Source organism: Canis lupus, chromosome 6, assembly GCF_003254725.2.
Source record: "Canis lupus dingo isolate Sandy chromosome 6, ASM325472v2, whole genome shotgun sequence".
NCBI classification, from domain to species: Eukaryota; Metazoa; Chordata; class Mammalia; order Carnivora; family Canidae; genus Canis; species Canis lupus.
Window position 1 is genome coordinate 51,607,174 of NC_064248.1, and position 22,373 is coordinate 51,629,546.

The window sequence follows — 22,373 nt, forward strand, 5'->3', positions numbered from 1 at the left end:
AGCTCTTAGTTTCCAGTGATTGCTGGCTAATTGCTCTATTGTTTTTGACAGTACCCTGGGATATAAATTGCTCCACAGTGTGAGTCCATTAAATTTGGGCACCTACAGGAATAGTTTTTGAAGGGAGTCTTTGAGATTTCTTGTAACCCTAGGGGAACTATCCTTTTTTTCCCCCAAACATTTTATTTTTTTTAAGATTTTATTTATTTATTTGAGAGAGAGAGAGAGAGAGAATGAGAATATGAGTGAACAAGCAGGAGGGCTGTTGAGTGAGAGGGAGAAGCAAGCTCCCCTCTGAGCAGGGAGCCCCATGCAGGGAGATCCCAGGATCCTGAGATCATGATCTGAACCAAAGGCAGAGGTTTAATTGACTGAGGCCCCTAGGTGCCCCTGGGAGAGCTGTTATTAACTATTTCTTTCCCTGGTTCTCTCTGGTAAACTGTATGCCTTATGATTTAGTTTAGTGTTGTCATGAAGTGATCACGCTCCTGTTAACTGTTTGCCATCAAACTATTGTTTTGGGAGTTCCCATAGGTTTGATTTTCCCTACATACTAATTCTAGTAAAGTCAGTTCCTTTGTGGGGAGAGGGGAGCTGTATGTTCTTATGGCATTACTCTTGCTCTGTGAAAAATCTCTGAGCCATAGCTAAAGAATTAGGGGTGGTTAGTGGCATGCTTTTTTTAAATTGACACTCTTGTTTTAGAGGCAAAGCATTAGTATAGACAATAGCTTCTGATCTCAGTTTGCTTCTCCTGGCATATTAACTCCCAAATTGTGAGCAAGTTGCAGTGAGGATGATCAGGACTCCAGGATAGTGGGCATACTGTTCCTCAGGTGAAGCCTCTGTTCTTTTTTTTTTTTTTTTTTTTTGAAGCCTCTGTTCTATGAGTCGGGGGCTAGATGAAGCAAGGGAGCTCCTGACTTCTCAGTTGCACGTTGTAGAGTTTAATTGCTGCATAGTAAGTGTGGGTAGGGGGGTGGGTGAGAAATGCTAATAGTTTTCCCTTCTCTGGGAAATCCCACAGCCTCACCTGGAAGCTAGAGGCAGATAGACCCTTGTGTTCTTGGCTGCACTCACCTGAGGTGGAATTTCTTTCATGCTGAGCTGGGAGCAGGGAGAGTGGGCATAGGTAGGCCATCCTTCAAAAGAACAGACCTTCACTATTCTTACCAAGTTTTAGTAGATTTTTCTTGGATAAATGTTTCTTCATTTGCTGTTTGACTTTAGGATGATTCCTGGAGATTTTAAATATTTTTATTTTTACTAATTTTATTGGTATGTTTGTTTTGCTCAGGAATTGATCTGCAGAGATCTTCATGCCACCATTCTAGAAGGCCTCTAGTGGTTTTCTTATAAATGATTGCTTAAGACAGGACTTTGAGGGGCACCTGGGTGGTTCAGTCAGTTAAGCATCTGCCTTTAGCTCAAATCATGATGCCTGGGTCCTGGGATTGAGCCCCATACTGGGCTCCCTGCTCAGTGGGGAATCCACTTCTTCCTCTTCCTCCTCTATTTCCCCCTGCTTGTGCTCTCTCTCTCAAATAAGAAAATAAAATCTTAAAAAAAAGACAGGATTTTGAAATTAATTCTTTATTGAGTTATTCAGGTGCCATTTAATGTATCTACACATGTGGTTAAAAAGGTTTTCTCTGGGGATCCCTGGGTGGCTTAGCGGTTTGGTGCCCGCCTTCAGCCCAGGGCATGATCCTGGGGTCCCGGGATCGAGTCCCACATTGGGTTCCCTACATGGAGCCTGCTTCTCCCTTTGCCTGTGTCTCTGCCTCTCTCATGAATAAATAAATAAAATCTTAAAAAAAAAAAAAAGGTTTTCTTTTCTATATCCCATAAAATAAAGACTTTATTTCTGGATGAATTTGAATAGAAGTGTAGTGCTAAGAACTGAGTAATGCTAAGAACTGAGTTCTAAGCCAGCTCCTTCTGCATTTAATGTGAAATATCAAGCAGGTTACTTACGCACCTTGAATTTATTTGCTCATCCAAAATTTTGAGATAATAGTAGCTATTGTTAAATTAAATTAGGTAGAGCATGTGAAAGCAATTTGTAAATTCTAAAAACTTAAAATGAAGAGTATCATTTTAAGTTTAAATAAAATCTGCATATTTTCTGATTTCATTCTCATCTAAAAGTGCTATGTATAAAATTTATCTTAAAGAGTCTTTGGTATAGCTTATGTGTTTTTTAAATCCTTCATATTCTGATCAATAAATATTCTTATAAAATCAGCGAATATATTGCCTCATACATGATTACTTTAGATAAGCTTATTGTGGAATTACAATAGCAAAAGGAGAAAACATTTTTAGTATATGTCTTTGGGAGTGTATCAGGGTAATTTTAAAATAAAATTTTGATTTCTTAAAATGACAACATATATGTTTATACTTTGTTTATACTATCTTTAGAGTATCCTGGCTTTAAATCCTCGAACACAAACTCATGCAATGCTGCGTTCCACTTCGGCCAAGAAAGTAGACAAGAGACATTGGAAAAGAAATAGTGACAAAAACTGCTCTGTAAGTACCATCAATAGGTGATTTCACACTGAAAATGATCTCTTCTTACACATAATAAGGCAAAATTTTACATTTACTTTGAAAAAGAATTAAATATGTGTAAAGCACAACTGTATTCTTTTCATATTTTATTTTATATTTGAGTAATCTCAAAAGTGTCTTTGATTTTATTCCTTTAAAATCTATTGAAACATTTAAAAAAATATGTAGTTTTAGTGTGGTACCAGAATTTATTTTCTTAAAAATCTATAAAATTTCTCTTACAATTGCTTTGTAAAATCAAAACAGAAGAAACAATGTATTGGTGAGGATGTGGAGAAAAAGGAACCCTCTTGCATTGTTCGTAGGAGTGCAAACTGGTGCAACCACTGTGGAAGAGTATGGAGGTTCCTCAAACAATGAAAAATAGAATTACTGTATGATCCAGTAATTCTACTACTGGGTATTTACTCAAAGAATATGAAAACACTAATATTAAAAGATATATGCACCCCTGTGTTTATTACAGCATTATGTACAATAGCCAAACTATGGAAGAAGCTCAAGTGTCCATTGATAGATGAATGGATAAACAGGATGTGGTATACATAAGCAATAGAATATTGATTATTCAGCCATAAAAAAGAATGAAATTTTGCCATTTGTGACAACATCGTTAGAGCTAGAGAGTATAATGCTAAGCAAAATAAATCAGTCCGAGAAAGACAAATGCCATGTAATTTCACTCACAAGTGAAATTTAAGAAACAGAACAAATGAGCAAAGGAAAAAAAAGGCAAACCAAGAAACAGACTCTTAACTATAGAGAACAAACTGATGGTTACCAGAGGGGAGGTGGCTGAGGGATGGGTGAAATAGGTGATGGGAATTAAAGAGTGCACTTACCATGATGAAAAAGATAAAATTAAGTTAAAGCCTTTAAAAATTGTTTTGTATAATGACACGATGACACAGAAGAGTTTCCATATTACAGATATTATAATTCAACTGAAGAAGAGTACACTGGTATATATAAAATGTTAAGATACACTTTTGGGAAACATATGAACAATATTTGGGGAATAGTATGAACATTTAATATTTTCAAGTGAGGTACTGGAGGACAAATGTCTGAGATTACTGATTGCTTAAATGTTATTTAACTGATTCTATGACGTTAACACAGAGGCTGACAGTTTGAGACCATAAATGGGGATTAAGTACAACCTTGAAGGCAATGTTTAAAATACTGTTTTAGTGGATATATATTTTTAAATTAGGAAAGCAATGGCCTTTTTATGCAATTTCTCAAAATCAATTTCCCCAGAATTAATTTTCTCAGTTAGTGAAACAATGAATAGTATTAGCTTATTTGCATTAGCTTTTTTTTGGTACTTTGCTTATACTGTCTAATATAATGATTTTAGTTTATTTTTCTTTCTTTCATCCTTACATATGAACTCTTTGGTGATGGAAATTAAAATATATGTATGTATTCATGTGATTTTTTTTTTTTAAATTTATTTATGATAGTCACAGAGAGAGAGAGAGAGAGAGAGGCAGAGACACAGGCAGAGGGAGAAGCAGGCTCCATGCACCGGGAGCCTGATGTGGGATTTGATTCCGGGTCTCCAGGATCACGCCCTGGGCCAAAGGCAGGCGCCAAACCGCTGCGCCACCCAGGGATCCTATTCATGTGATTTTTAAAATTTTCTTGTCACTGGACACCCAGCAAAGTTTATTTTAAATGCAAAAAGGAACTAGAAATACAAAGAAACAATGTGATTTGAGATGATAACACAGCCACTTAATAGCAAACCTGGATTTGGAGTTCAGTTGTATATTTGGATGAGTTTTGCTTTCCACTGTGAGGTCTCTGAAAGGAGACTAGTGTGGACAAAATTGATCATTAAATCAAATAATAGACTAATGCTAAGGCATGATCTTATATTATGATGTGAATAAAGAAATCATGTAAATTTCAAATTTAGAAAACTCTCAAAGATTATTAAATCTAAATCATTTTGAAGGTATGAGAACTCTGATCCAGATAAATTGTATGACTTCTCTAAGGTCTCATTTACATATAATTAAACTATTTATGGTAAGGGTTTTATTGAGAAAGACTTCCTTTTTCTTTATCATTTTTATTATTTTTATTTTAGGATTTTACTCCAAAATGTTATTCTGTAAACTGTCTCATTCATATATATATATATGTGTGTGTGTGTGTGTTTGTAATTGACAAAGATGTAGTGAGATGGGCTTTCTACATTAAATTTGTATTGGCACAAATTCTGAGAAAAGCAATTTGACAGTATTTTTGACAATATCCATCAACACCTGTGTCAGTTTGCCAGGGCTGCCATAACAAAGTACCATTGACTGGGTGGCCTAAAGAACAGAAATTCTCAATATTCTGAAGGCTGGGAATCTGAGATTAAGGTGTTAGCAGGGTTATTTTATTCTGGTTTTTCCTTATGTCTTCATATGGTCTTCCCTTTATGTGCCTGTGTCCAAATTTCTTCTAATAATGACACCAATCATACTAGAATAGAGCCTCCCTTAATGACCTCATTTTAATTCAATTATCCCTGTAAAGACTGTCTCCAAATACAGTTATATTCTGAGATACTGCAGGTTAGGACTCCAACATATGAATTTGTGGGGGATATGGTTCAGTCCATATCAATATCTTTAAACTAACAAACCCTTACACCCAATAATTCATTTTCTAGTAAACTATCCTAAACAAAGAATTAGGAATGCAGGTAAAGAATGAAGTAGAATACAGCTTATTCCTACATTATTTATTTAGTAGGGAAAAATGTGGGGGAAAACCCACTGAATTGCAATCATTGAGTTATAGTGAAATTAATTAGGGCAGATCCATTCAGTGGTAAATTGTGCAACCATGGAAATTATTTTTAAAATAATTGATCTGGAAAAATAAAATCTATGTTACAAGGAAAAGGCATGAAGCATTATACTTGAGAATGATTGTATGCACTTACACACCAAGACACACAAAAAAATATAATGGAATGTTAATAGTGATTAGCTTTGTCTTCTTAGCACTTTTGTATATTTCAGGTCTTCTGTGATAAGCAAGTATTAATAGAAAATGAAAGCTAAAACATCAGATTTATTGCTCTGGATGTATACCATTTTGAAAATTCTTTTTGACACACTTGTATTTAAAAAAGAGCCGTGAAGTCATACCCAAAGTGGAAATATGGAGCTTAGGGATGAAAGTTATTCTCAGTGCAGTTAAAGAATGTGGTTCCTTTCCTTTTCATTATTCTTTGTGTTTGCATGAAGAACTGATTAAAAGGTTAAACTGTAACCAAAGATATGATTTATTTTTTTAATTTGTAAATGTTTATACTTGTGTTTTATAATCATTCATCAAAATTACAAAGCCTTAAATGTCTATAAAGCAAACAGACTTTGAAAGGTAGAGAGAGGGCCAACTAGCTAGAGAAATGCAACATAAAGAATGAAACAGTAGTGAGTTTCCTGGGTTTCTTCTTTCTGCATTTATCCCAGTCTTGATGGGGGGTCAGCTGGCTCAGTCATTAGATCATGCTACTCTTGATCTTGGGGTCATTAATTCAAGCTCCACATTGGGTGCAGAGCTTACTTAAATCAACTAATAAAAGAATAAAAATAAATTTTAAAAGTGCCTTGGAAAAAATGGAAATAATAAAATAGATAAATAAAATGAAGAAATATCCTGGTCTTGGAGCTAAAAAAATTGGAGAACTGGAAATGCTAACTTCACTCACACACACACACACACACACACACAGAAGTTCCTAACAATAGTCTGCTCTCTCTGGCTAAAATACCAGGCAAAAAAACCTTCAGACAGTAACTTCTCTACTCTAGCCAAACACAGCAAGAAAAACTGTGATCCCAATCCCTGTATATTCCATAAAGCCTGAGTAGGGAACCTAGACTTCTGCTCTGTGATGAGATGAGATGCCCACATACCTCTGCTGGGTGAAAGAATAGGGAGCCAGTCCTTTTATCCCCATTAGCTAGCTAGTAGCCTAGTGGGTCCACGTCCCCACTTAGTTACCCTCTGTGATAGTGGAGAGACTACTGGAATTCTGCTACTATCCAGAGGAAGGGAAAAAAGAGCAGGGCTGAAAAATACTATAAAAGGAAATTGCTAAAATCTTTCCAAATTTAAGGACGCCTGGGTGGCTCAGCGGTTGAGCATCTGCCTTCGGCCCAGGGCGTGATCCTGGAGTCCCTGGATCGAGTCCCACATCGGGCTCCCTGCATGGAGCCTGCTTCTCCCTCTGCCTGTGTCTCTGCTTCTCTCTCTCTCTCTATGGGTCTCTCATGAATAAATAAATTAAAAAAATTCCAAATTTGGCAAGAAACGTAAACCTATAGATTCCCAAACCTGAGTGAAACATGAAGAAATGCATAGCAAGATATGTCATAATTAAACTTCTGGAAGCTTAAGACAAAGACAGTATCCTGAAGGAAGCAAGCCAGTCCACTTGCTTTAAGGCAGGGGTGACTCCTGTGGGCTCTTATGCTCCTGAGCCTTGCCCTGTTGCTCTGGCTATGACTAGACAGTACCACTGACTACATCCTTACTCTGCAAATTTCCCTCCTTCCTACCTTCCTTTACTCCTTTTGTACTTTTCCTGAATAGCACTTACTCCGTAAATCACCTGCACCCAAATCCCTGTCTCAAATTTTGCTGTTAGGGAAAATCAATTTAAATTGCTAAACAAAGAGTCAAATCCTGGGGCATTATCAGCAGCACTTCATACAGAAAGTTGCTCTCTCCTTCCTGAAATATTTTTCTCCTCTTTGCTTGCAGGACATCAAACTCCCTTATTAGTATCTCCTTGGCTTCTTTATTGGTTATTCCTCATTTTTTCACCCCTAAATATTAGCGTGTCCAGGCTTAGATCTTTCTCTCAGAGACTCATTATGTTGGTGATCTCATTTTTCATCCTCACTTCCAACGCTGTCTATATCCAGAATCTTACTCTTACCACCTTCACCACTACCAACTTTTCTAAGCCGGTACCATTATCTCCCATCTGGTTTGTTCAATAGCCTTGAAACAATTTCTGTGCTTTTGCCTTTCCTAGTAGAATCTCTTCTTAATAAACATGAGAATCCTTTTCAAATTTCTGTGCTCAGTCTTTCAGTGGTTTTTCAGCTCGCTTGGAGTTTGCACAATTTCCTTGTACAATTGTCACCTCAGCAGGGCCTTCTCTGGCCACTCTTTAAAACTTGAAGACTGTACCCCTCTGAGCTGTCCTTAGACTTCTCTGCTTATTTTTTCTTCTATCACTCATCACTGATATACTTTGTTTTACACTCACTAATTTGTTTATTTTCTGTCTCTTTCCACTGGAATATAAAGTCCAAGAGGTAGGGTTTTTTTGTGTTTTGTTCATCATGTGTTGTTTTTCATAAGCCATGTTCTCAGCTTCTAGAACAGTTGGTGCTCACTAAATGTCTTTCGGATGGATGCATGAGTGTATATGACCCTTCTTTTATGTATTCTTTATATACTAGGCATAAGGATTACATATTTTCTTGTGTTGTACTGTAGTATCCAGAGTACCTTTGCATGTTACATTTGATTTTTATCATGATGAAGTCGACAACTCAGATTTGTCTTCTTGTTTTATGGATTAGACTCTACTGAAAATGCTAAATGATTTACTTGAATTTATAATCAAATCACTTAGTGTTGCTAGATCTAGAATTCGGGTCATCTGGATCTAGTGCATCTTTTCAGTATATTACCTGGCCTCTTTAGGAAAGACAAGTAAGATTATTCGAAAGTGGAATCATCAAGGTAAAATGTGGATTGTGGTTGTTGTCACATTTTTGTTTTTTACTAATAATCTTTATCATTTCTGAAGGTAAAGAGATCATTTTCAACTGACTTCCTGACTACCAAATACAAAGGTTTTATTTATTTATGCTTATTTTGTTTGATTTTTCTAATAACTATTTTGCTTTGGTTTTATAATTTTGTTTTGATTTAGTTCAGATAATCACTGACTTATTACTCTTTGCATAGGTGAATCAGGGTTGTGGGTTGGGTTTCTTTAAATTCCCAGGGAAGAAGGTTTTCTTGAGCCATTGTATAGTCTTCTGTCCAGATCTGCCTGTCTTTTGTCCATTTTGGTCCTGGAAACAGCCATATTTCAGATACTGTACTGAATGCCACTCAAAAATGAATGAATCACAAATTATAGTCTAAAATTGTCTATTAAAATAGATACAGGTTTAGTTTTAATAAACAAATTTATAGGCGTTTTAGAAGATAGGCCTCTGTTTGACCATAAAAGAGTTCTGCAAATGGCGATTCTGAAATTTTTTTATTCAGGAATTTCTTCCCTTGGCAGGTTGATACCATTCTAGTACTAATTGGAAATTCTGAATTCAGTAGGGGATTTAAACTGGCAAATGTGTTTATACTGGTTAATGAAGCACGAAGCAGTTATTTCCAGTATCTTTTAAGCAGGTGTTCCATAACTGCTGTTTATTTTTGCCATTTTTGAAAATGTTGAACTGTCCTAATTACATAAATATTTTGCACTCATTTTCCATTAGCAATTTTTGAAGACCAGATAATGTTACAAATCAGAAAACTGGGTGAAAATAAAAAGGGAAGGCAATTAAAGACAGCCAATTATTAGACATCCTGTCCAGGATTCCACTATTGCATGGTAGAACCAGAGGTTGCACTCGTGCAAACTGGCACCAGAACTTTTTAAGTAAAGTTGCTTGAATAGTAAATAAAAATAAATCATTGACTTTTTTTTTTTTTTTATTCTGGGAAATAACTATAGTAACATACAGGTTTTGATAAATTCTTGTTTTTCTATGTGAGACTCACAATCTTAGTCACTATTTTTGTTTTTGTCTTTATTGCCTGTTTATAACGGGCCAGCCATTGCATCACTTACCACAGTAGGATGAAGATGAATTTGATTGACATAGACCTTGCCAAGAAGTTTTCACGTTATTTTTGAAGACAAATATTAATAAATAACAATAGTATACTTTCAAAGGAAGAACCATGAAGGAGTTTTAATTATCAGTGTGATTCAGTCAAATTTGCCTTTGGCTGAATTTGTCTAACTTTCATAGTGGAAGATGGATTTAACAAGGAAAATGGAAGGCAAGATTCAGAATGGTATAGAAGGCTAGAAGACAAAAGAAGACAGGGTAGTGGGTATGTAGGAGAGAAGATAAACTTGGATATATTTAGGAGGTCTCAGTCTGCTTGGGCTGTTACAGCAAAAAATATCATAGACTGGTGGCTTAAACAACAAATATTTATTTCTCACACTTCTCTAGGCTAAGAGGTCTAACATCAGGGCACTGGCAGATGAGGTATCTGGTGAAGGCCTGCTTCTAGGTTCATAGATGACTGTTTTTTTGTTGTTGTTTGTTTGTTGTTGTTGTTGTTGTTTTGCTTTGTCCTCACATGGCAGAAGGGATAAGAGAAATTTCTGGGGTTCCCTTTATAAGGGCACTAATCCATTCATGAGGACTCTACCTTCATAACCTCATCACTTCTTGTAGGCCCCATCTCATAATATCATCACATCGGGGGTTAGGATTTCAATATGGGAATTTGGGCGGGGACACATTCAGTCCATAACAGGAGGTAAAATAAATATAACTTGGGAGTTTACTTTATGTATGCATTTAGTTTTTTATAAGATAAATTGAGAGAAATTGTGAGTTCAGTTTGTGACCTTTTGTTTCTTGTACCTGTGGGATATCCCGTTTAAAGTTGTATCTAAATACAAGGAATCAGGAATGGAGTTGAAGAGTTTTGAATCATCAGAGTATATGTGGTTTTAAAAGCCTGTGGATAGAGTTACCCAGGAAGAATGTGCAAAGTGGGAAGTGTTTGGAGCTTAGATCTTTGAGAACTTTGGGATTAGAGGGAGGCAAGTGAGATACTGACTTGGGGTACAAAATGTAAAGGGCACCAAAAGACTCTGTAAGCAAGATAAATAATACAAAAATATATAAAGCATGTATATAGGAGAATACCTCTTTCCTATGCCTCAGGCTCCAGTGTGGTTTAGCAGGACATTGAATACCAGAGTGGCAAGGGCAGTAGAGATGAGAATTAAGCTAAGAGGCACCATGTGAGGTTAGAGGAGAGGCATGAAAGAATAGTGAGAGAGTTCCTACAAGGAAGAAGTCAGTGTATTTTCCCTCCAATATATGATTTCCAAATGTGGTTACTTTTTGTACTTTGAAAATTATCCTTATGATTTACTTTGTGTGCTGGAGTCTGTTTTTCCTTCTCAAACTTACATAACTATTAAGGAACAAAACCTATATAGTTCATAAAGTTGTCACTCAACCTCATCTAGAAAAGGAAGGTAGAATCATTCTTGCTTCGATAACCAGCTATCTGGCTCTGTTAAACTTGATATCGAATGCAGGTTCCACTGTTGGTACATAGCAAATTCATAATATGAATCCTTTTTGTAAACTCCAAAGTTAAATGAATGACCAGATTCACAGTAAGAAAGCAATCCCTGTTCTACCCTCACCTCCTCTTACACCATATTTTAAAACAACTTCTCAAGCTTGAGCTTGCTTTTCTGGTTGCTGACAGTAGCATTCTTCCAGAAATAGAATCAATGCCTGAAGGAGTTTCTGAAGTAAAATAACCAAAACCAAGATTCTTTGCAACTTAATGCCTTCTTTAGTAGGTGAAAAATGCATTATTTGTATGGAGAATACAAGTATCAGACTAGAAACCCAGGCATATAGAAAATATAATCTCCCTTATTTTTCTGTAACCAAATCAAATTTTTCTTTTGAGCTTTTCCAAGAATAGAAACTTAGTCATTTAGTCACTTTCAGGAGTTTCTCTTCTGCTGGTCCTCCTGCCCCTCCTTAGTTCTCTGGGCTAACATCTGACTTCCCTTGGATTTGGTAACAAGTGTGGTAGATAAGGTGAGCCCAGCTGATTTTTCCTTTTATCTTTCAGTTAATAATCATGGGGGATGTGGAGTCATCCTTCATTCCCTTTCACCAGATCCCTTCCTGTTCCCCACCCTACTTTTAAGTGACTGTTGATTACCTAACTGTCCTTCTAATGTTCCACTCAACACTTGGGGTCAGGAAACTTCATAGTTCAGTCACCTCCTCTCAGGGCTTCATCACAGGTTCTCCAGATCCTGACTTCCATGTACCTGGCTAGTATTTGCCATCCTTCTATGCCTACCCTGAGGCATAGAGGATCATTGCCTACCCTGAGGAACTGGGCAATGATCCTTTTTTTCTGAGATCTACCAATATTTCTGGGCTCTACCCTTTCCTGTGTATCTTCATCTTGTCTTTCCATTCTTAAGATATTCATATAGTTTAGATGGGAAGATAAGAGTGGAGAAAAATACTACTTTTAACTCATCACACATTTCCTTCTATTTTTTTTTACACATTTCCTTCTAAATCCATTGTCAGTCACTCAAGTTCTTTCAGATTTCTTGAAGATGTGACTTCCAAAATCTTAAGTCTCAGAGAAACTCTCTTTGCTTCATTGCTTTCTGTGGTTACCTCTTTTTCTTCAAGAAATGAAAACCAGTGGCCTCACTGTCTAACATGCAAATTTTAGGAATTATGGTAAAACTTCCTCATCCCATAAAGTCTGATTTTGAATTTGGATTTAACAGAATTGGTGATTATCTCCTATTTTCCATCCAGCAAGTTCTCAAATGAGGTCTGTCAGAGGTGGGGACAGAGGGCGGAGTAATTTCTATTTTGGGTCAGAGAAAGTAAGAAAGGTTAAGACTGGCAAGGCCATGGGGCTCCTGGATGCCTCAATTGGTTAAGCATTGGACTCTTGATTTCGGCTCGGGTCATGGTCTCAGGGTCTTGAGATCGAGGCCACATTGAGCTCAATGGGGAGTCTGCTTGAGACTCTTTCTAAAATAAATAAATAAATCTTAAAAAAAAAAAAAAAAGACAGGCAAGATCATTTAGAACCCCACATTGGGAAATTTAGATGGTACTTAGAAGACTCTGAAAGTGAGTACTTCCTTAAATTTTGTGCCATATGTGTCTCACTTACTTCACTGTAGTACTGGCTCTGAAAACAGCTGCAAATCAAAGGACTGTTCTGGAGGTACCAGGTAGCCTCAGGACCTAGGGATGCTCCTATGAGTGGTTTAAACTTAGGTAGCAACTGGCAACCTGCAGTAGAGACTCAGTAATGTTATCACACATTATATATTATTGGAATTTTTGGAATCGTTAATATGGTACTATTTTACTTTATGTTATAAGACCAGTTGTCCTGCTACATGCATTGAGAACATTGTAATGAGTTAGAAAAAAATAAGTTTGAGGGCAGCCCGGGTGGTTTAGCGGTTTAGCGCTGCCTTCAGCCCAGGGTGTTGTCCTGGAGACCCAGGATCGAGTCCCACGTCGTGCTCCCTGCATGGAGCCTGCTTCTCCCTCTGCCTGTGTCTCTGCCTCTCTCTCTCTTTCTCTGTGTCTCTCATGAATAAATAAATAAAATCTTTAAAAAAAATAAGTTTGTTTTTAAATAAGTATATATTAAGTGATCTTTATTGGATAATGTCTTTCAAACTTCTAACAAAGGTTAGAAGTGATCACTATATATCTTTAGTAATTAATTTTATGTGTGTATTAGAATAGACATTCATTTCAAGAAAATATTTGATCCTTTAAAGAAAAATCAAGTTTAAAGTTCAGCAGAGGGAAAAAATTACAGAAGGAAAAATATACTGTGACACATGGATTTCAAGAGGAGAATTTTAGGTGATCTCAATTTTCTTTAAGAATACAAAATATACCCTGAATCAGTAGTTAAAATATGAAATCATTGATCAGTTTTCATTGTCTGTATATGAGATATGAACTCTGAAAAGCATCTCCTGAACATTTTTGGACATTAATCCAATGGCTGGAAATAAGTTACTTTTCATAGCAGTGAACCCTCCTAAAGAATTAATGCATCACATTTTTCTGTATTCCAGCACTACTATAGATCAATTATTCTACCTAATTTTCAGAATTAGATTGTATAAATATTTACTTGGAGTCTGCCTTATATAGTTTCATTAATTATGAAATATTAATGACAGCCCTACTATGTGCCTGCCACTGTGAAAAGTGGTGGGGAAAGGGACAAACATTTTTTCTTGCCCTGACAACTTATACGGTCTTTCTCACAAGAATTGAAGTCATTCACAATCAAGTGTGGCAGGGGCAGCCAACTGTGGGAGTTATAGCTGTGGAATCCGGTCTCAGGATTCAATATTGGCCTCCCTGCGGAAGCAGAATTTAAGTTGAAAATACAGATGGAAGAGGAAAAGAAGAAGAGGGATCCCACCATAATGGAGAACTTGTATTGGAAAAACTTGAGATGAGGGGGCATACTGAGTGCCAGCTACTGAAACAATTTCAGCACTGTGTGGCTGAAATGTACAGTGTGAGGGTAAGTACCAAGTAATGAGACAGAAGAGGTCAGCAAAGATGAGTACAAGTAACAATAACACTGATAATGGTGAAGATGATATTACTACTTAATTTATTGAAAAGTTCTGTAATCTGCTGATTTCATTAAGAGAAGTGAATGTCGGTAAAACCAAAAAAAAAAAAAATAAAAAAAGAGAAGTGCATGTCATCAAATTAAGGAAGTGCACTCTTTGCTGCACACTGTAATTTAGAGTTTTGTCACCTACTAGGTTTTTTCTTTGTGAGTATGTGTTTTCTTGGTGCTTCGTTCCATACAGAGACTAGTATTGTCAGGGATTTATTCTCCAGCAGAAATATGTAATAAAATGTTAATTGACTAAAAGGAAGAAAAGTGTTAACTCTTGATTTCCTGAGGCTGTTACAAGAGAGCTTTGCTTTAATTATTTATTTCACACTGATCACAACTTTCTCCATATCCATGTGACACACAAATTAAACTCGTTTGTAATTGTCAGCCATCAGCCCCATTACTTTTATTTTGCTCGTCTTTAGTTTGAAATTTTATAGTGGTTAAGTGGTGTTCTTATTCTTTTTTTAAATCAACTTTATTGTTGATTAGGATGGAGTATAGTTATCTGGTTAGGGTTTAAGTTGAACTGGAAAAAAACTTTCCCGTAAGGGTAAGATGTGTTTCTTTGGTTCTGTTAGCAAAAAGAAAGAAAACTTTTCCTTTTAAAGCTAGCTTCCTTATCTTTGAAGTTTTGTTTTTTTTTTTTTTTTTTTTTATGAAAGAAGACAGTGGAGCCAAAAGGGATGACCTATCAGTAGCAATATTGGTTAAAAGTTAGCTAGAGAGGGCAGCCCCGGTGGCTCAGTGGTTTAGTGCTGCCTTCAGCCTAGGGCGTGATCCTGGATACCTGGGATCAAGTCCCATCTTCGGCTCCCTGCATGGAGCCTGTTTCTCCCTCTGCCTGTGTCTCTGCCCCTCTCTCTCTCTCTCTCTCTCTCTCTCTGTCTCTCATGAATAAATAAATAAAATCTTAAAAAAAAAAGTTAGCTAAAGAGACAAACTAATTGGTTTCAGGTATTGGTTCTACCATTTACTAGCTGTGTGATCTTGAGTAAATGCCTATGTCTCTTCCTGCCTCCATTTCCTCTTCTGCAAAATAGGAGACTAATAGAATCTACCTGGTACATTTGCTATTGGGATTAAATGATTCAATTTGCATAGCATATTTAAGACAGTGTCTGGCATATATATAATCCTCAACAAGTGTTAATTATCATTATTATCATTGAAGCATTGATGATCCCAGGTCTGTTTCTGTTACTACACACGTAGGTCCATCATGACAGTGGATACAGAACAGCATAACTAAATATGGAAAGAACATGGAGGGGTAATGAACAGGAAGATATTAAGAACGGTAATGAAAAACAGAACATTTCCTATATTGCTCAGAAATTTCCTGGCAGCACATTGTGTGTGCATTGGGGGCAGTGTATGTGTGTGTGAGAGAGAGACAGACAGATAGAGATAGGGAGAAACAGAAACAGCAGCTTTTTGTGAACACTGACTAATATATGCATAAAGTAGGAATGAATTATCTTCCTGTGAAATTTTTTTTGTCACATTTTCCTTTCTCCAAAAATTCTTCAATGTGATGCCTTGGTCCTGCCCACTTTCATCAGTCGATAGGTCTGTGTTAACCTGGGCCCTCTAACCCTGGCTGATTCTTCCTACCTGAGTCCCTGCAGAATACTGAATGCTAACCTAAAATGTGCCTCTGTGTTAGAGTGCCTTGAGAATGAAATATTTTCTCTCAATATTTGACAAGGGAGTTTCTCTTTGGAGATGTTGTTCATATGGATTGGACATTAGTGTACGAATATTGAGAAGGGATCCAAAAGATCTGAAACCAAACTGATTTGTTTATACAGAAATCCTTTGGGTAGTCATAATATTAAACTGGAATTGTGTGATGTATTGTAGGTCAATAAGTACTATATAATAAAGCAGATGTGTGTTAAGACTATGTCTATAAAAACAGAATATGTATATTTTAAAAGATATTAATGAAGCATATTACTGTATTTGCAAATAAGAAATATCTTTGCATATAGGAAAATAGAATGCTCTGAACAAAAGAAATCAGCTAAATTGTCTTTAGAGCCTAATAGTATATTTTACCTTTGCAAAACATTTATTTGGTGCTCATAGCAAATAAATATGCGAGTTTTGCTGTTTTCCGAATGGGCATACAATGGCAGCTGTCTTTCTAATCGTTCCCCTATTCAGACACTAATCGGTGGAACCTACGTAGAATGCTAGACGACTGAATAGGTAGACAATGGCAGCAGCGTTTTTAATCACAGTTCTATTCAAGCACTAATCGGAGTGATGATTAAGGGACATTAGAGGGAGCACTTTGACATCTGATCCTTTGAACTGATGTCTGTGCAGGCTGCACTCCACAGAGCTCACTTGGCCAGACTGATTTCCTTAAATAAAGTGCTGTGATTTGCAATGTAGGAAATATTACATTAGAGCCTATTGAAATGATTAGGAATTGAGGAGCTTTTCTTTCAGTGGGGATTTGGTGTATGCTGTATACTCACAAAACTCAGAACATTAATGTTTCATACATTACTCTGAGTATCAGGGACCATTGAAAAATTGCATGAAAAAGACTCTCTTGTAGTCACATTCAGAATTGAATATGAATGGAAATATGGAACTCTGCTGTCATAGTCCTCAATTATGGAAGTTTCTGAATTTAAAAATATTTGGATTTTCATATAACCCAGTCAAGATCAGCACAGCCTAACTGCATTGCATTTTTTATTTTCTTTAAACCAGAATATTTTTAGTGTTCTGTCTCTTGAGTTGCATTAACAACAACCAAAAAAAAAAAAAAAAAAAAAAAAAAGATGTGTTATATCCTCTCTGTGTTGGTTGTGCTTCGGACTCAATAGTTTTTAATAAGACAGAATGAAATTTTTCTTTTTTTCTTTCAGATATTTTATGATCAATTTAGATTTTGCTGACCTGTTCTCCAGAACATTTCATGTGATTGATTGATCCTGAAAACATTAATATCTATTTAACATTTGAAGATTGGCTCCAAGCTTAAAATTTCAACATCAGCATTTGAATATGTCACTCCAGTTATCTGTATATCTCTATCTATCTTTATAATGTATTTATATAACTTATAATACAAGGAGAAAAAAAATCATTTTTTTCCTATTCTCTTATTTCAGTTAATGAGGTCTGTGAATTAAACTGGCAAAAGAAATTAATAAAAGAAAAGGTATATACATTTTGATTGACATTGATATTTTATTTTTATGTGCATGGAGACCTTCATAAAAAAGAAGTGAAGACCCAAAGATGCTTCTAGAGTCAACAGCTTATATACCATTTTAACAAAGGATGATAAATTGTGGAGAAGTAGCAAGACAAGGAAAAAAGGAGTTGGGACATCTATAGGTGATTAATTGTGGGAAGGTAAATATATGGCGAAAACTAATGGAAAATAAAAGTTATTTTAGTAAGGTTTGTTTGTGCATCTCAGTGCTGACTTTCTCCAATGATAATGGTTCTTTTGGTACAGGAGAGGCGAAGAGGAACACTTTCACAAAGGGAAATTTATGTTCTGCTTTTAGGCAGTTAGGAGGAGAGAAGGACAAAGAACTTCTTCTGTGTTTGCTTTTTCTTAATTGCCTCCAGTACAAAAATAATTGTTATGCTGTATTGGCATATGATGTGGTCATATAATCTGATCCTCTTCATGTACAACCTCTTAGGATTGAGTTCTATTTTTTATGTTTAGTTATAGGATTTTTTTTCTATAAGATACAAAGATTTTATCATAAATTCTGGGATAAATATGATTATATACTTGTGAAGGTGTCTGCCCCTCAAATTCAAAGATACGTAGGTACGGGCTTTGAAGGTGTATTTGTACCCCCTGACTCAGACCTCAAATCTCATGGCCTGAATCTCATTGAGAAAACCGACCAAAGCCAGGAGAAGCAGATACTCCTAGAAATCTGGGGTAAGAGATTTTATTTCATTCTGAGCTGTTTGAGTAAGAAACAAAAAATTGAAACCTGGGTGTTGCAGGGTGGACATTTTCCACCTGCCATGTGTATTTAAAAAAGTCAGTCTGAAAGGAGTAGTGGCAGATGTAGACAAAATTTCTGCCTGGATTACACGTGGTTTTTTTATGGGGAGAGTTTTGCAACTTTGTGTTCTGTAAGATATGCTTATATCCAGATATAGTCTCCTTTTTTGGCTTAAACTATCTAAAGCTTGTTTTAGATATAGACAACCAAAAAAAAAAAAAAATCCTAAGAAGCACAATGGCATATTTCAAATTCTAATGACTTAGGAAAGAAAAGTGTTTATTTTTAGGGAATATGGTAAAATTATAATTTTGGGGAATATGGTAAAATTGTAATTAAGTAGGAAAAGAAAAATGAGAGGAATAAAAATAATTAAACCTTACATTGTTTGAAACAGTAAAATATAATGTAATCTTCTTAGAAACAGGCTGCCTGGGTGCAAATCATGTCTGTGCATTTACTGATTTATTTTGGGTACAGTTCTATACCTCTGTCAGCTCGCTTCAGTTTCCTTCAATGAAAAATGGAAATAATAATAATTATAGTGATCTAATTAAATTTTGAGGATTAAATGAAGTAATGAATTTAGAGAGGTCATAATACAAGGCTTGACACATGGTAAATTCTCACTAAATGGTATTTTATTTTTCGTTGGATATGGGAAATGTCTCATGGTTCTGATAATAAAGCATTTGTCTAAGATTTCTTTGAATTTTACATAATTTCTTAATAATCTGCAAATATTAAAAATAAAGTAACACTACATGTATTCTAGGTGTGATTTTTTTCAAGTGTCATACTTTTATTTTAATATTTGGTAAACAAATCCAGGTTTATATGTCTATATGAATTTCATGGTTAAATAGACTCTTTATTATAAGGCCTCTTAGTCTTTTTTATTCTATAAGAAACAAAACTTACACGGATCCAGTAGTTTTAGTTTGTTTCCGTGTTACATGAAATAATTATAGTTGGTTATTTGGATGCCTTTCCTTTTTTTTTTTTTTCTTCCTGAGCTCCAAGAAGAGTATTTGTAGTATTTCTGGTATGGCTTTATCCTTATTTTCTATTGGTTTACCTGTTTTTATCAGTTTGTTTTTTGGTTTATTACATTTTCTTTTTAAATAATCTTTCATGTTTTTGAGAATTGAAATGTATGTAGTGCTATCTTTACCTATCTATCTCTATGTTTATCTTTAGCTCATTCATCTGCATGCCTTCTTTTTTTCAGTGGTACTTTCTGGCTTTAAAGCTAGCAGTTTTGTAAGCGATGAATCAACAAGTAATCTACCCAAATCATTTCCTCCACAACACTGCCTAAGAAGGTTTGGCAATGTTGGTGTTTTTCTTGCGCAATTTAGGTAAATTTTCTAGACTTCTGCAATATTTTTGCTTAATAAGAGTATTTATAAAAAGGTATTGAAAGGAAGAGGGCCTATGGGCCCAGCAAGGAGAAGAGAGGTTTGAATGTAGAATATGCATGATATTTGGGGGAGGCAAAGAACACATAGATAATTCAGGTTTAAGGAGGAATTCATGTCTGAAAGCACCAGAAAAAGAGTTTTGGAAGGAATGGTGGAGATGAAAATGTTTAAAAAAGAAGACAGGATTCAGATTGTGTAAAAACTTAAATACACTCTAGGGATTTTGAATCTTTTTCTTAGGGTGATCAATTCATGATTTTGACTAGGATTTTATGATCATAAAGGTAATATTTTTAATTTAATGACTAATATTTAAAATATTAATTTGTAACCTGCTTGTTTGTTGGGGCATCGGTAAAGGTGGAAGATCTGGGAAAAGAGAGAATGAAATTAAGGATTCTTCAGACATTGCGAAAATTACTTAGGAAAAGTGGAAAATAGCAGCTATGGTGGCCCATTGTTCTCCCAGCTGGCATAGTTTATGGCACATAGTAAGCACTGAAAGAAAGATATAGGTATTATTTTTTTCTTGATAGATTTTGTTATTATTGTTGCTGTTTTTGCTGTTATTGTTCTTATTTATTATTGTTGCTTATCTAGTGATAGGTCATTTTTTTGTCTAATTATTGAAAGTCTTATACCTTCTTTGGTTTTGGCTGCACTAGAATGGCCTCTAGGCTGATATTCAAAAGGAAGCAAGTAGAAGAGAAGGTAGCTTCACCACAACTCAGAAACAGGCAAAGGAACTTGCTAGGCCACAAACTTTTGGATATATATTGGACAAGTTATCTACTTGCTAAGTTTAGGCTTTAAGAGACGTACTAAGCTCTTTTACATTAAATATCTTACCCTTTCTCACAGGTTTTTCACTGCTAGTATTCTTTTGAACACTTGCTTATCTTCCGTAAAACAATATTATTTCTTTTTGATTCATCTTATACCTTTTGTTTTCAAGATTTATTTATTTATTTATTTACTTGGGAGAGAGAGAGAGAGAGAATGTGTGTGTGTGTGTGTGTGTGAGAGAGAGAGAGAGAGAGAGAGAACATGAGCAGGAAGGGCAGAGGGAGAGGGAGAGAGAAAATCCCAAGTGGACTCTGTGCAGGGCATGGAGGCTGACTGGGGTCTGAATCTCACCATCCTGAGATAATGACCTGAACCGAAACAAAGAATCAGATACTTAACAGACTGCACCACCCAGGCACCCCCATCTTAAACATTCTTAGAAAATAGTTCATAGTACACTTTCTCCAGCACTGAAACCTTGTTTCCTTTGTTAATGAAAGTTATTAAAAGAACCTGGTTTTAACCATTTGAGTGGGAAATGTTATGAATCAATTAAACAAATATTTAATCACCCAGAGAGAGAAATGAATGGAAATGTGAAAATGGTGGCCTTTCAGTCTTCCTTTATTTCATTCAACAAACAAGGCATGGACCTGATGATACAAAGATGAAGGATAAAGAAGATCAGAAGATAAATATAAGAGTCTAAAGAGAAATCTTGAAGAGGTGAATTCTAAAACATTGAATAATGGTGGACATCTTATAAATATTTGTTAAAAAAAAATCCTGGATAGTTATAGAACAGTCCCCTTTGCCAGGAGAAAATCCATGGGTTTCCTGAGAAGATGAAGGGTAATTTGAATCTTGAAGAGGCAGCAGGACTTTGTAGCAAAGAGAAAAGAGAGGTATCAGAAACAGGCAGAAAAGGAGGTATCAACGGGCAGAAGAGCATGCACAGCCTCACAGATTTACAAAGTAGTAGCATAAGTTCAATTGTTTGAATTGAACTATTAATTAATAGTTAGGCAGGATTAATAGATTAGTAATAGATAGGCAGGATAGTAAGGACCAGCTTAGGAAAGCCTTTAAATATATGTTACTGGGATCCCTGGGTGGCGCAGCGGTTTAGCGCCTGCCTTTGGCCCAGGGCGCGATCCTAGAGACCCGGGATCGAATCCCACGTCGGGCTCCCGGTGCATGGAGCCTGCTTCTCCCTCTGCCTATGTCTCTGCCTCTCTCTCTCTCTCTCTCTCTGTGTGACTATCGTAAATAAATAAAAATTAAAAAAAATACAAAAAACAATATATGTTACTATGTACCCTTTTGAGAGACAAAATCGAATACTTATTAAATTTTCATAGTAAGTCAATGATGTAAGTACCAAAGTTATCCCTATTTTAAAGATGTGGGGACAGAGGATTAGAGTTATTTAATTCTTTGTCCAAGTCATATATCGGTAAATAAAATATTAACATCTGTGGATGAAATTGGACATCTACAAGCCTTAGAATATTTCAGAATATATGAAAAAGACATTTTTATATTTTTTCAAGGAGAAATTAAACATGTGGAATATTTTTTTGTACTAAACTGCAATAAGACAAGAAGAGCTGGGTAGCCCGGGTGGCTCAGTGGTTTAGCACCGCCTTCGGCCCAGGGCGTGATCCTGGAGACCCGGGATCGAGTCCCATGTCGGGCTCCCTGCATAGAGCTGCTTTTCCTTGTGCCTGTGTCTCTGCCTCTCTCTGTCTTTCTCTGTGTGTCTCTCATGAATAAATAAATGAAATCTTAAAAAAAAAAAAAAAAAAAGATAAGAGCTGCTGCATTGCCTTTTTTTTTTTCTCCTTTAGTTGACATTTCCATTACCAAGGTATTATCTGGGTTTTCCTAAAATTCAAATCAAAATTTTCTAAAGAAACCTACTTTTAACAGAGCAGTCTTAGAACATTAGCAGCTTGATGTATGTGACAGAAAATTGTCTCAATGCACTAATGTTATTGTATTGTCACAAGGGTAGTAACTTGAAAAATAAAAACACTTC

The 22,373-nt window shown here is 35.8% G+C and overlaps 1 protein-coding gene and 1 long non-coding RNA gene across 5 annotated transcripts in view; one reads left to right on the forward strand and one right to left on the reverse strand.

Moving 5' to 3' along the window:
- The window catches only part of LOC112640801 (uncharacterized), a 184,068-nt gene that overhangs the window by 126,600 nt on the left and 35,095 nt on the right, over positions 1-22,373 (reverse strand). The gene's annotated exons all lie outside the window — the stretch shown is intronic.
- Positions 1-22,373, forward strand: part of DPYD (dihydropyrimidine dehydrogenase) — a 796,351-nt gene that overhangs the window by 38,600 nt on the left and 735,378 nt on the right. For 3 of the 4 annotated variants that reach the window (XM_025417538.3, XM_049111637.1, XM_025417539.3), the window contains one exon: positions 2,428-2,538. The exons of the other annotated variant lie outside the window; for it this stretch is intronic. In XM_025417538.3, coding sequence (XP_025273323.1) covers positions 2,428-2,538 — 111 coding nt within the window. The remainder of the gene's footprint in view (positions 1-2,427; positions 2,539-22,373) is intronic. 4 annotated transcript variants of the gene reach the window in all.